Source organism: Cicer arietinum, chromosome 5 (genome assembly GCF_000331145.2).
Source record: "Cicer arietinum cultivar CDC Frontier isolate Library 1 chromosome 5, Cicar.CDCFrontier_v2.0, whole genome shotgun sequence".
NCBI lineage: Eukaryota > Viridiplantae > Streptophyta > Magnoliopsida > Fabales > Fabaceae > Cicer > Cicer arietinum.
Genome location: NC_021164.2, coordinates 25,035,500 through 25,051,364, shown reverse-complemented (window position 1 = coordinate 25,051,364; position 15,865 = coordinate 25,035,500). Strand labels below are relative to the sequence as shown.

General features: G+C 34.7%; 1 protein-coding gene across 1 annotated transcript in view; it reads right to left on the bottom strand.

Moving 5' to 3' along the window:
• Positions 1-1,090: 1,090 nt before the first annotated feature.
• LOC140920398 (uncharacterized) overlaps positions 1,091-15,865 on the bottom strand; it is an 18,626-nt gene continuing 3,851 nt past the window's right edge. The window contains exons 3-4 of the mRNA XM_073368669.1: positions 1,582-1,681; positions 1,091-1,207 (exon numbers count right to left, since the gene is read on the bottom strand). Coding sequence (XP_073224770.1) covers positions 1,091-1,207; positions 1,582-1,681 — 217 coding nt within the window. The remainder of the gene's footprint in view (positions 1,208-1,581; positions 1,682-15,865) is intronic.

Here is a 15,865-nt window from a genome sequence, read left to right as displayed (position 1 = left end):
TTTCAACATGATTTTGTCTACAATCAACAAAAGATTAAGGCTGATTAGTTCCTCAATTTTTCAATAAATAGTCAACAACCATGATGGTGGCTTAGACTATCTTAACCGAACTGTAATAACGCTCTTTTCGACTTGCACTTAAGGTTATTCTAATGCACAAGCGGTCCAAAAAACTTCTCAAGGTCCACTGAGTTTCCCGTATTTTCCTATAAATTTGCTCTTATTGACGAATTTCAATCGCCCAAAACTATGTCACATAGCCTCATATACGTCCACCTTGTACGAAACATCCATTTGGTACCAAACCGAAACACTAAGTATGACACCGACACATTGAGTACAACCAATCATTACCTAATGATACGACATCCAATCCATACCAAAAATGATCTCGAGTGATTGTAGAGGTAAACAAATCAAATTAATCAAGAAATCTCTATTCTGGACAGTTACTTGGCAATGTAAACATGCAATATTTTCAGTCAAAGTCTTAGCAGGCGTAGAAACAACCAAATCAAAAGGTAGTGACGACACAAAAACTTCCAATGGGTTGCCCCCGAATCAGAAAGTGCAGTTAAAGGGTTACATGTAATCTCACAGTCACGTTGAATCAGATTGCTAGATGGATTTCCAGCTTTAGCACCCACGTAATAAACACGTCCTCTAACAGTAGGAAAAGTAGTCCTAGTTACATTCACTATTGGTTCCACCTTTTGAGCCTTGCAACTCTTTGCAAAGTGCCCTGGTTTTTGGCAATTGTAGCAAGTAGGACTGTTAAAGGTACAAACATTAGCATAATGTCCCTCTTCTCCACATCGGAAACATCGAATCACTTGTTCCTCTTGTCTCCCAAAGTCTTGGTTCCCCGGGTGATTATGTTCCCTGTTGCAGTTCTGTGGTCGGTCATAGGACTTAGCAACTTGTTTTCCTTTGTTGTCCTGTTGGTTCACCCGAATAGGCCCTCCCGAATTAAAATTTCCTCCTCGATTGGCCCTTTTTTTCTTCATATCCTCAACCTCCCTACATTTTTCCACAAGAACTTGGAAACATTGAATTCCCAATGGCAAGACAAAGTCTTGAATCTCATACCTCAGTCCATCTTGGAACGATGACACATAAATTGTTCATCAACCTCTACACAGAAAAACCTGAAATGCTTTGACAACGATTCCAACTTAGCGGCATATTCACCCACAATCATGTTCCCCTGATGAAGTTTTAGAAAATCATCACCCAGTTTAGTCCTGGTACTCATCGGGAAGTATTTGTCTAAAAAATTTCTCTTGAATGATTCCCAGTTCACCTCCTCGTCAGCTGGTCCCATCAACAACGTTGCACTCCTCCACTAGTACTCAACATCCCCTAATAGCATATAAGTGGCATAGTTGACCTTCACTCCAACCTGATAGTTAATCATCTCAAAGATCTTTTCCACTTCTTGGATCCACTGATCCGCTTTCTCTAAATTCTCATCACCCTTAAACTCGGGAGGATTGTAACGGCGAAAATCTTCCAATCCTCTTGACTCAGCAGCACGAATCTCTTTTCTAGATTTCGTAGAGTCTTGACAGCAGTCTGTACAGCAACAGAAGCAACCATGTTATTCATAGCTTCCGCCATTTGATCATCCCTATTAACGTTGGCTCTTGGAACATCATTCCTTTTTGGCAGCATGGTTTTCCTATAAGACCATCATCAAGGAGAGTCTTAACACCATTTCAAATAATTCCAAAACTAACTTCCGACTACATCAATACATAATAACTATACCTAACCCGACAACTCAAACAACTTAACCCGATGCACGATCAGATAACTACTCCCAACCTACACGTGGACCTACAATCTATAATTGAAAGCTCTACAACCCCAAAGAAATCCAAACCAAAGCTCTGATACCACAATTGTAACACCCTGATTTTTAACAGCGCGAGTGTATTTTTTTTTTAAAACAAATTCATAAAACAATAAATAAAGAAGGAAATAATTTTGGATAAATATTTAAGTCGTAACACAACGAAAAAAGTCAACAGTATTTACAAGCAGCGGAAATAGTTTTTGAAATAAATATCCAAAGTATTTAAACAACAAAATACACCGGGGATATGATGTCTATCAGACATAGCTCATACCCTTGGGGTATTCTCAGCAAACACCTGTACAAAAGCACTACCCAAAGAATTTTAACTCCCCCACGTCACATCAAAAAGTGGTACATGGACCCATTAAAATAAAAGTCTACCTGACAATATGAGGTATAGGTTGAGTCTTCCAAATTGAAATAAATACATCGATGAAAGAAAGACATCTATCCCCTATACAACCATCTAATCTGATCATGCTTCAAAAAACTATACGACCCGAGTGATCTCCACGCGCCCTACAAGATCCTCCTGACACAGCTCCAGCAAGTGTGTCCAACCTACCTTCCCATCTATAGGGTACTAACCTGTGGGAAGATCTTGATTCTCATATGAGGGCAAAGCCCAGATTTCCACAATAATTGTAAAGAGTCGCCAACCGAAATTAACAATTAACATATAACATTTAGATTTCAATGCATAAAATAATCTTTCAACTTAGCATGCACCTTGAAAGGGTTTGCATATGCCAAACATGCATAAACAGAGTTGAAAATGAAGTTTTAAACAAAACTGCATTGTCGTATTCGAATACAGCATCTCTGTATTCTAATACAAGGCTGTTTAAGAAGTCAGTAGCAAAAACAACATAGTTGTATTCGACTACACAGAAGTCAGCAGCAAAAATAACATAGTTGTATTCGACTACAGCCTTGTGTACTCGACTACACAAAAGTCAGTAGCCAAATCAGGACGGTTGTATTCGACTACAACTCAGTGTATTAGACTACCAGATCAGAAACATGCAGAATTCAGTTTTGAAACGTTTCGAAAAGGTTTCACAATCAATCCACACTTAAACACAAATTCAAACAATCACACTTAGCAATTATAGCACAATCACAACAACAATTTGAGTTTACACACGCAATCATAACTTTGAATCAAAAATAACTCGTGAGGTTTTGCAATCAATCAACACTTGCACACAAATCCAAACAATCACACCTAGCAATTATGTCATAATCACAACAACAACTTGAGTTTACACACGCAATCATAACATTAAATCAAGCATGACTCGCATGCCAAACACCCTAATGCAATGCGTATATGCCAAAATGCATGGACCCAGAATTCCAAACCAAACCCTCATCGAAGGGGAGTAAATCATAATTGTACCGCATATCACGGACCAAAGTACAAAATTACCGAGGTGCCACCTATCACGGGTCAACACGATTTACTGAAGTGTAGCCTATCACAGGTCTTACACCTTAATTCCAAACAAAAATCCTCCGCGAGAGGCGTAAATCTTAAACGTACAGTTCTTCACGAACAAACATGAGTGTAGTCTCTCACGAACAAACACAATTTTCTAGGGTGTAGTCTCTCACACACAAACACTAGTTCAGTTTCTCACGGACAAACACGATTCACTAGGATGTAGTCTCTCACGGACAAACACTAGTGCAGTCTCTCACTGACTAACACTATTTACTAGGGTGTAGTCTCTCACGAACAAACACCAGTTCAGTCTCTCACGAACAAAAACAATTTACTATGGTGTAGTCTCTCACGGAAAAACACCAGTGCAGTCTCTCACGGACAAACACAATTTTCTACGGTGTAGTCTGTCACAGACAAACACCATAGTTAAATCCTCGTAAGGATAAGATGAACCACTCCACTCATGGAACCATCTCGTGGCCCATCGCGGTCACCACTTAACATTGTAGCCCATCACGGTCACCACTTAAACATCGGGGCCCATCGCGGTCACCACTTAATCGCATCTCAACGCACCTTAAACATATATATATATAGCAGTTTTGAACACATAATCACATCAAAACTTAATCACCACAAAATCACACATAATCACATCACGATCATTCATAATATCAATTATGAGCACATAATCACATCCAAATTAATCTCCACAAATTCACTCATTAACCACATCAAATTTAATTCAACAATTCATCCATCACTTTCAATTTTCTCAATTCCCACCAAATTTAATCCGGAAATCACCCATATTACAACTCCACATATTTTAACCATAATTCACCCATTAATTTCCACAGTTTCAAATATAATTTTACACCAAATTAATTTCCACAAACCACCCCTCAATCACTTCAAAACAATTTCCTCAACCACACTTAAATCACCTTAAATTCATTTTTCACAAATCCACACATAAAACACCTCTAAAAAATTCATAATATTAATTATGAACACATCAATCACAACAAACATAAATCATCACAAACCACAGTTCAAAGCACACTGAAAACAAATTCCACTAATTCACACATAACTGAATTAAATTCATTTTCCACAAATTCACACCTCAAATACATCAAATTTCTTTTCCACAATCTCACATTTAAGGTCCTAAATGCAAACTAAAAGTTTGGAAGGAGCCCTTACCTCCGTTGTAGCTCTAACAAGCGATTACAGCACCGCGATTAATTCTGGTAAAATTCCTGCTCGCGTCGTTGCTTTTAAAGTTGGCTCACTAGCACTGTAGCGGAGAGATGAGCAACTTTCCCTTCTATCACTTTTCGAAACGAAGCTCAGAATTCGAAGAAAAGTGGAGGTTTGTGTTTGACAGTATTGAAAACCCCTAATACCATTTTCCTTCGTTTTCGAATCAGGAAAGAAGAAGGAAGACGAAGAGATAAAGTCGAGTAGCAAGGAAATGTTTTTCTTTCACTAAATTGGTTTTCTTGAAGCCAAAGAAAGAAAAAGGAAATGGAAGGAAGAAGGAAGAAGAAGGAATGGGTTCGCGAGGCTGGGAAACGATTCTGCTTTTCTTTCTTTTCTTTCCTTCTCACGTTTTCAGATATATATATATATATATATATATATATATATATATATATATACACTTAAAACCAAACCAAACAAATATCTAAAAACTCTTACTCACATCTCAACTATTTTGAAAAAAATATCTACTTTCTTTGCAACTCAATTGATAGATAAATTTTTAGCAACGAGTGATATTTTTAACAAAATTGTCCAGTATGAAATTCTTCACAACGTAACTAAATTATTCTTTGAAAAATAATTTTAATCCAATTTCGAAAAATATATTTTTGGCATTTAACTCACAAAATACCAAAAACTAGGCTAAAAGCCTAAGAAATTCAACATAAAATACCCCTAAAATTGTACAATTTAGGATTTAAAATTAAGGGTTTTACACTATGAATGCAGTAAACAATAAAGCTATAGGTTTAATGACCTAAATGCAAAAGTGATCATAGAGTCAAATGATGTTGACTTCTATGAAAATAAACTCTCTTTCAAATCGAGAAATAGTGGGGGCAGTGAACCAAATCACATTCATGTTACAAGAAGCACTAAAAGCAACAAATAAGGCAAAATAGAAACTCGAAGAAGTAAGAGAGTAAGAGTTGGTAAAGATTATGCACCCGAATATACGACCTTTAATTTAGAAGAGGATCATTCAAATCTTAAAGAGGCTTTGTAATGACTCTTCATCATATGCATATTCTTCATTGTTTTTAGTCTTATTTATCTTTTATTCATTAGTTAATTTATGGAGTTATATTATATATTTTGTTAATTTTATTTCTGTTCTTTAATAAAATGTTTATGTTCTTATTTCCTTGATTAAGTAGAGATTTTTGGAGTTTTGCGTTGTTACTTTGTATTAATGCAGTGTTGAATTTTGGTGAGAAATCAACATGACATATGTGGAGTATTTCAGCCATATCGCACGTTTTAGATGTCCAATTGGAGTCAAACCAAATGCAAATGAAACCTATGATCCATAGCTACAACTTGCATGAAGACCCCGAAACCAAATTCGTACTCCAAAAAGGAGAAACATGTACTACACTTCAGACAAAAGATGTTGTGCGCTTGAAGCGCGCCTGAAGCGCAATTCGTGCTGAAGCCACTGTCAATCCGCGCCTGAAGCACGCGACGTGTAACAAAGCAAATTGATACTCGCTTTTCTCACTTTTGGGGGATCTTTTTGACTATTGGAAAGTTAGGAGACTTGTGCCCTAGCATAGAAACTCAAAGACGTCTGTTTCTAACACCATTGGAGCAATTTTATCAAGAATCATTCATGAATCTTACCTGTAATTCTTCTCTAATCTATGTCTTTTCTATCTCTGTTATGAGTAACTAAACCCTATTTGTTAGGGATGAGTGTAACAAGATGAAACTCTTATTTTCTGATTTGATTTCTAGTTATATGAATGAATTTATTGAATTATTTTTCTCATCTCTGTGCTTAATTCTTTTTATTACTTGATCAACATTAAAATGTTCTACGATTCGTATTTTGAAACGGAAGTGGACTTTACGAATGCTTGAGATGAGAAATTCATGAATTTGTAGTCTAGACATAGGTGCAGGTCATGAAACCAATTAAATTAGTTGCAAAGCAATAATTTATAAGAGAATTTCTATACAGTAATGCTTAATTTTAATCTTAAATCTACTAAGGAATTAGAGGTTACTTTGGAATTAAAGGTTATGTCACTAAGACATTAGGGCAAGAATAATAAAGAGAATTCAGTAATAATTCAATAAAGGAATTCAATAACTAGGATCAAATTAGACACCAAGGTTGGATTCGAAGTGAAACTCATCCCTGACATTTTTCCCAATTTATAAAGGATCAATTTTACTACTGCTGTCAATTTTAAATATTATTTCAATCAACTTAGGAACTTTTTGTTCAATTTTAGTAACTAAATATAATTCAATAGTAAAACGCAATCCTTGAGTTCGACACTCGGTACTACTGTTTTATTATTACTTGCAACGATTTAGTACACTTGCTGAAACGCTATCAATGGTGAAAGAGAAGTATGAGGAAAAGTAAAGGTAAAAGTAAAGAGAGGAAACGCATAAAAAATTTACACTGATACCATGTTATCTTGTGATAATTGAAAAAAGAATATGATGAATATACCTCATATTAATTGTTATGATTATGAAAGAACTAATTGATATTTACAATAGAGATTCCCTAATTTATATAGGAGCTATCAAACTTAACTTCCTAAGAGAATAATTAGGAAATGGTTAATAGCCTAACTAACTAACTTTGACTAGGTACAAATAAAACTAAGACTGAGTCTAACTTAAAGGACTAAACATGTAATTTAGTCTTTTCTATTTTCTTTTTCGATGCATATTAAAACAACTTTTTATCTTATCATTAATGAGAGCACATATTTTCACACTTATAGGAGTATTAATATAGTTAATATAAATAATTATTTGGAAAGCTTAGAAGATATTTGGCAGAATGTCAATTTTGACGGTGGATATTTGACAGTAATGCTTAATTCAAATCGTAAATCTACTAAGAAATTAGGGGTTACTTTGGAATTAAAGGTTCTGTCACTAAGACATTAGGGCAAGAATAATAAAGAGAATTCGGTAATAATTCAATAAAGGAATTCAATAACTAGGATCAAATTAGACACCATGGTTGGATTTAAAGTGAAATTCATCCCTGACATTTTTCTTATTAGAAAGGATCAATTTTATTGCTGTTACTAATTTTAATTGTTATTTCAATCAATTTTGAGAACTTTTTGCTCAATTTTAGTAATTAAACATAATTCGATAGTAAAACGCAATCCTTGAGTTCGACATTCGGTATTACCGTTTTAATTATTACTTGCAACGATTTAGTGCACGTTATGAAACACTATCAAGTTTTTGGCGTTGTAGCTGAGGATTGCCATATCACTATTGAATTTAATTTATTTACTTGCTAATTTAATTTAGAAGTACCTTAGATTTTTCTTCTGCTGTCCAATCTGCTTCTTTCTTTATAGTAGAGGTTGAATCATTTTGGTTGACTCTTGGTATGAAATTTCCATCTGTAATGATGCGCCACATTCCTGTATCTTGATATTTTAAGAACAACTGCATTTTGCATTTCCAAAAATAGTAGTCTGTGCCATCAAAGTAAGGTGGTCGGTATAATGACACTCCTTCAGCAATGTACATCTTTTTTGACATTTTTCTTCTAGATCTTTTTCTCTAACACTTGTTAGGTGTTCAAATTTTAGAGACTGAGCTCTGATGCCAATTGAAGTAACATTGTCAATTTACAAGAAAGGGGGGGGTTTGAATTGTAAATGCACCTTTTAAAAATTCCTGTTAAAAATGTAACACCCCGTTTTTCAAAAGCGAGGGTGTATTTTTTTCTCAAAAGAAATTAAAATAAAACAGAGAAATAAATAAGGAAATACCTTTGGATAAATAATTGAGTCATTATAATTTACAAGAAGCGGAAAAGTTTCTCAAAATATAAATCTAAAATATTTACACATCAAAAAGTGGTACATGTAACCCCTCGAAAATAACATGTCAAGCTGACAATATTAGTAAAGGTACAGTTTTCCAGCTCAAAATAACGTAATAAAAAAAAAAACATTTGTTCCCTCTATGTCATCCTAATCTGATCATTCTTCAAAAAAAAAAAAACTATAGCTATACACCCTGAGTGATCTCCACGCGCCCCGTGAGATCCTCCTAACATAGCTCCAGTCAAGCATTCCCATCTACATTCCCATCCGTAGGGTACGAACCGGTAGGATCGTCCTGGCTCTCATCTGAGGGCAAAGCCCAGATTTCCACAATAGTTGTAAAGGATCACCAACCGAAATTAACAGTTAACACATAACATTTAAATTTTCAAATGCACAAGATAACCTTTCAACCTAGCATGCACCTTAAAAGGGTTTTCCATATGCTAAAAGCTCATATAATGCTTGCAAAATAAAAACAAAATCAAAATAAGTCTTAAATCAATCAAGCAATAAACAACTGGCCAATCCATTGATGAACCAATTGAACAATCGATCATCTAACTCAAAATAAGAATTTCCACTGGGCCAATCGATTGGGAAATCGATTTGGATGAAGGATTTTAGTAAAAACTGAACTCCGGGCTTAATTCAATCGATTGGGAAACCGATTGAATGAATAACTGATCCCCTGTGTTGATGCCAATCGATTTCCAAATCGATTTGGTCAGTTTTGCTGAGTTCCTGTCTTATTGCCAATCGATTTCCAAATCGATTTCTTAAGAGGTTTTGAAAGACATATTGCAAAATCGATTGGCAAATCGATTTAGTCAAAATAGTGAAGTCCCTGCAACTCATCAAATCGATTGGGAAATCGATTTCCCTGTTTATTCTTCCAAAAATTCATAAACTAAATCAATCACATTCCTACACAATTCCACATCTTAACACTTAGCAATTCCCATACAATCACCACGACAAATTGGGTTTCGAAATAGTTTTACAATCCATCACACTTACACACGATAATCAATACATAACACATAGCAATTCCAACACAATTACCACGACAACTTGAGTTTCGAAATAGTTTACAATCAGTCACACTTACACACAAAATCATCACATAACACTCAATCATAACTTGATTCAAACACGACTCGTGTGCCAAGCACCCTAATGCGATGCGTATATGCCAAAATGCATGGACTCGGAATTCCAAACCAAAACCCTCCTCGAAGGACCGTAAATCATAATTGTACCGCCTATCGCAGGCCAAAGTACCAATTACCGAGGTGCCACCTATCACGGGTCTGCACGATTTACTAAAAAGCGTAAACCATAAACGTACTGCCTATCACGGGCCTGTATCGTTTACCGAGGTGCCACCTATCACGGGTCTGCACGGTTTACTAAAAAGAACGAATCATAAACGTACCACCTATCACGGGTCAGTACAGTTTACCGAGGTGTCACCTATCACGGGTCAACACGATTTACTAAAAGAAAAAGCGGAAATCGTAAATGTACCACCTATCACGGGTCAGTACAGTTACCATGGTGTCACCTATCACGGGTCAACACGATTTACTAAAAGAAAAAGCGGAAATCGTAAATGTACCACCTATCACGGGTCAGTACAGTTACCATGGTGTCACCTATCACGGGTCAACACGATTTACTAAAAGAAAAAGCGGAAATCGTAAATGTACCACCTATCACGGGTCAGTACAGTTACCATGGTGTCACCTATCACGGGTCAACACGATTTACTAAAAGAAAAAGCGGAAATCGTAAATGTACCACCTATCACGGGTCAGTACAGTTACCATGGTGTCACCTATCACGGGTCAACACGATTTACTAAAAGAAAAAGCGGAAATCGTAAATGTACCACCTATCACGGGTCAGTACAGTTACCATGGTGTCACCTATCACGGGTCAACACGATTTACTAAAATATAAATCGCAAACGTACAACCTATCACGGGTCCGTACAGTTTACCAACAAAACACATCAATTCATTTCTCCACAAAATCCAACCATACACATATCAAATTTCATCAGTATTAATTAAGAACACGTCAAATACGACGAACACAATTCAACACAATCCACCACTCAAACACAACAAGTTTCGTTTACTCAAAATCATACATAAATGAGTTTAAATTCATTTTCCACGAAACATTCATCAATATAACCAAAACCTAACTCTAAGATTTTACCCATAAAGCCTTAGATTCATTTTCCCCCAAATCAACACTTCAACCCTAACAAATTCCTTTCCACACAATCACAGATAAGTCCATAAATGCAAACTAGAAGTTTGGAAGGAGCCCTTACCTTAACGTTAGCTTTAACGTGCGAACACGGTACCGCGAGTAAATCCGGTAAAATCTCCGCTCGCAACGTCGCCTCCAAAGTTGGTTCCCTAGCACCGTAGCGTGGTAGTGAGCAACTTTCCCTTCTATCTCTTCGCGAAACGAAGCTTAGATCTAGATGAAACGGGGAGGTTTATGTTTGACGGTTTTGAAATCCCTAACTCCGTTTTTGAATCCGAGAAGGAGGAAGGAGTTGGGAACTTGATCTTTCTCACCCACTAGCCTTGGGTTTCAATTCTCGGACTTAAAGTAAGCAAAGAAAAAACGAAAATGGAGGAGGGAGGGATTTTGAGCGCGCGAGACAGGGAGAGGAAAATGCTTTTCCGTTTTCTTTTGGTTTTCCTTTCTTCCTTTTTCCTTCCTTTCTATTTCCTTTTCTTTCTTCTCTCTCCTTCCTTTTTCCTTTCTCTCCAAACATATATCCATTATATATATTAATTATAATTAACAAATATCTCAAAATATCTAGATATTTATTAAAATTACCATTTCACCCATAACACATTAAATTCTTTGTAAAAGATTCACCGCAATTAATTTAATTTATTCATCAACGAGTAATTCTAATCGGCATCAAAATATCTTTTTGATCATATAAACTCCAAAGTATTAATAACTTTGGCTAAAAAGCCTCCGAGCCAATATCCAAAATACACAAAAATACATAAGGTATACTTTAAAATTATGGGTCTTACAAAAAACTTAAGAAAATAACTCAAGATTGACCTTGGTTGTGAAAACAGAAAACGGAGAACGTTCTTGGTTTTAACCAGAAAACGGAGAACGTTCTTGGTTAGTTAAAATTAGTAATTCAATTTATGTAATTAACTTGATAATCAATAAAACTGAAAGTAAATAGATAAGGGAAGAGATACCACACAATGATATAACCTGGTTCACCCAACTCGGGTTACGTCCAGTCCTCACAACCGTGAGATTTTCCACTTAAGTGTTTAAAACAAAGAACCTTCTTGGTTTTATAGCACCTAGTTCAGATCAGCCTTGATCTGTTTCAATCTCTATTACTTTCCACCCAGAAAGTAACAACAGTACCTATCTAACCTTGATAGGATGTAATCTTAAACAAACTATAAACAAACTCTTATAGTTTGAGTTTTTACAATTGAATTGTTTTTTGTCAGAATCTGAGATTTCTCAACTCTTGTTTGAGAACAGATTCTTTACAAAGGATCTAATGATAATTGCGCAAACTAATATATGAATATGAATCAGCAGCTGTTTCGCAAAAAGCAAAATGTATGATTGCCTCTATTTTGCAAAATTTAAAGTATGTATGTGATTGATTTATGGGTTTCTTAGCACTTGAATTTCTTGTTTTGATTTTGGATATTGGCCTTCTATTTATAGGCTGTAGAGGCACTGAATGAAGGTACATAAGAGTTGTTGGAGAGGCTCTGCTTTTTGACTGAAACATTATTTCAGAATAAAAATAATCCTTTTTTGAAATAACTTTTTGACTTTATTGGTTTAGCATTTAAAGCAGTTATGTCCTCTTTTAGAAAGTACTCTTGACGTTTCTTCATTGATCTTGGATGGTACATTCTCTGTCTTGATTCTTGAGTGTAGCTAGAGAAGTTTGGAGAGGAATTACAGGCTATTTCAGAGGAGATGCGGTGCTGCTGTTATTGTGTAGAAAATGAAGAATGATTAATGTTCTTGGTTTGTCAGTTTGAACTTTCTTGAGCTTCAATAATCATTCTGGAGTTCTCGTTTTAATCATTCTAGATTTCCTTTGCAATTGTCTTGTCATATGTCAAGATTGATCGAACTTTCTTGACATTTGATTTTTGGAGTTTGCAAACTGTCATGACTTTTGTCTGTCTTTGAGTCCTTTTATTTTTGAGATCAAATAGCCTTTTTGAGCTTGGATGAATCCTACTTGTTCCTTGCCATGTACTGATTAGATATGAACAAATTTCCAGGGCAAACTCTTTGTTAAAGAGGTAGAAAAACTTTGATCAACATGTTGTGATGAACTTTTTTGAAGCTGGAGATCTTTCTCTGTTTTAATGTTCTTGTTGATGTTTTCTTTGCTTTGCTTGATTTTGTTCTTAATTAAATTCACTCAAAAGCACAAGTTAAATTAACATTACATTTAGAATCATAATTAACATTCTTAATTAACTTTTTGTTTGTTTTCATCAAAACATTAAATTGAGATTTTGTCTCAACAATCTCCCCCTTTTTGATGATGACAAACATGTTAATTTAGATTTTAATTATGATTCTAATTTTAATCAAAGAGAGCTTAAAAACTCCCCCTCAGAATATGCTTCATATTTTTGAACCAACATAAAATCTAAAAGAATTCTCCCCCTTTGTCAACAGAAAAAGATTGGGGAATACAAAGGAAATGTATACTACACATAGAAAACAATGAGTAGATTCCAGTTTTAAGAAAAGTAGCATTTTCTAAAAAAAGCTCCCCCTTAATATTTTGAAATTGATATCCTTTAAAATTTCAAAATTCCAAAACCTAAGCAAGATGTCTCTTTGCTCTTTTGCCTTCTTTCACAACAGACAATATTTTAATTTGAACATGATAATGAGCGCAAGGGAAGCAAAATGAATGTGATATCATGTCAAGTATAATTTCTCTCTTTACAAAACATTTTTATGTTAAAAAATTTTGTATTTATCAAAAACAATCAAAGAGATTTGTTCACATAAAAAAAATAATTTTAAGGACATAAAAAGGAGAATTTTGAGTTCCATGAATGAATTAAATCATGATCAGAATATACCTTGATAAGATCCAAAGAAGAGGACAATGTGAATATGTGCTTCTTCTAAAGGACAACCATTCATACTTGTTACTATTTCTTTGATCTGATGGCTGACTTTCATCAAGACTCAAGTAGCAGCAACTTTGGTACCATATCCTTCCAATTTAATTCTTCCAATAATTTGATCATGAGATATTTTTGGAGGAAAGGTCAATAGTGAGATGTGTGTAGGAGTGCCAAAACTAAATGGTTCAAACTCATTTAGAAGTTGTTGATGTTTTTTCAACCATATCATCTTAATAGAAAACATTAGATTCGATTGAATGTTGCATATAAACTGTCAAGAACATTATGGAGAATGTTCCGCTCTTGTGCAGAGTGTTCTGCTTTTCTGCAGAAAGTTCAGCTCTTCTGCATAATGTTCTGCTCTTCTGCAAAATGTTCTGCTCTTCTGCAGAATGTTCTTCTTTTTTTGGAGAATGTTTCTCTCTTCTGCAGAATGTTCTGGTACTGCTTACAGAATAAACCTTTTTGCTTAAATTGATCATTCTCTTAGATTTTGCCTTTATTGTTCTCCAGCTTTTATGAGAAGAATGAAATAGAGACCGATTATTAATCTTGGTTTCCTGGAAAGCATTATGTTGTTGTTGTCTAGAATATTCTTCTTCTTCATCTCCTTTGTTTTAATGTTTCCAAAGGTTAAAGGAACTCCAAATTTTTGTAATGAGAGGAGGCATCATACTTTTCCATTCATGTGTCTTGAGCATGCCTTGTCCATGTATCATTGTTCTCTCTTGATTGTTGGATGGTGTTCCTACATCACAAGTTAGTAATGATTTTGGTACCCATATTTGTTTGGGTCCTTGATGGTTGGTATATCTCCTTTTAGAAGATTTTTTAAAACTTGATCTCCTTTTTAAAAAGCAAGTTGATTCAAAGTGACCATTTTTGGAATAATAGGAACACTTTGTTGTTGATCTTTGATAAGGTTTCAAAATCTGAGTTTTACACGGATTTAAAATAGATTTTGCTGAAATTCCAGATCGTTCCCTTTTTACCAGATTTTCTGCAGAAGGTTCAGCTTTCGTTTTGGAACTTTCTCCTTTTTGCAGATTTTTCAACACTGGTTTAGCAGAACGATCTTCATTTTTAATCAACTTTTTGCTTTCAATCTTTTCATCTCTTTTTCTAAAATAGCAAGCAAATTCCAGATGTCCAAGTTTCTTACAATATGAGCATTTGGGTTTGCATTTATCTTCTTTTCTTTCCGAAACAAAAAAGTTTTCATATATTTTCGTTTTTTGAGTTTTATCAAAACCAAGACCAGCTTTATCAAATATTCCCACTTAAGATCCCATGATTTTTTGAAAGGTTTCAGTAGCTTTAATAAAATTTGACAAGTCATTTCTAAGAAGTTCATTTTCAGTTTTAAGGAGAACATTCTCCGTTTTCGTTGCAGAATGTTCTTGATTTTCAGATTCATTAGTTTTATTAAAATCAGATTCCTACATGTTCTGGATGATGTTTTTTAGTTCATCAATCATAACCTGAGCTTTCTCTTTTTCCCTTTTTTCTTTTAAAAATTGATCATTTAAAGAGCTACATTTTTGAACAAGCAGATTTGAATCATTAAGTAAGCTATCAAAATCTTTTTCAATTTGTTCACATAAAAGACATGGTTCAGAATTTATTACCTCATTGTCTTTAGTATCTGCCATTAAACATAAGCTGGCTTCTTTAGGTTCCTCTGTTTCTGTTTCATCATAATCATCCCAGTTCACCAGCATGGAGTTTTTCTTGAAAGGGAATTTCTTTGGTTCTCTTTTGTTCAAGGGACATTCAGTTTTATAATGTCCTTGTTTATTGCATCCAAAGCATGTGATTTGACTTTTGTCTACCTCTATTTGGAAGTTTTCTTTTTGATTTGAAAATCCTTTTTTGATATGATCCCTTTTTCTCACCATTCTTTGTATCTTTTTTGTAAGACGAACTATTTCTTCATCAACATCTTCTTGTTTGATTTCTTCTGAGCCCTCATTTGGACTTTCTTGAGATGTTTTCTGTAACACCCCGTTTTTCATAGCGAGGGTATATTTTTTTTTTCAAAAGAATTTAAAATAAAGTAGAGAAATGAATAAAGAAATGCCTTTGGATAAATAATTGAGTCATTATAATTTACAGGCAGCGGAAAAGTTACTCCTATTATAAATCCAAACCATTTACCCAACAACAAATGGTACATGTAACCCATCGAAAATAACATGTCAAGCTGACAATATTAGTATAGGTATAGTCTTCCATTTTAAAATAACTGCAAAACAAAAGAAGG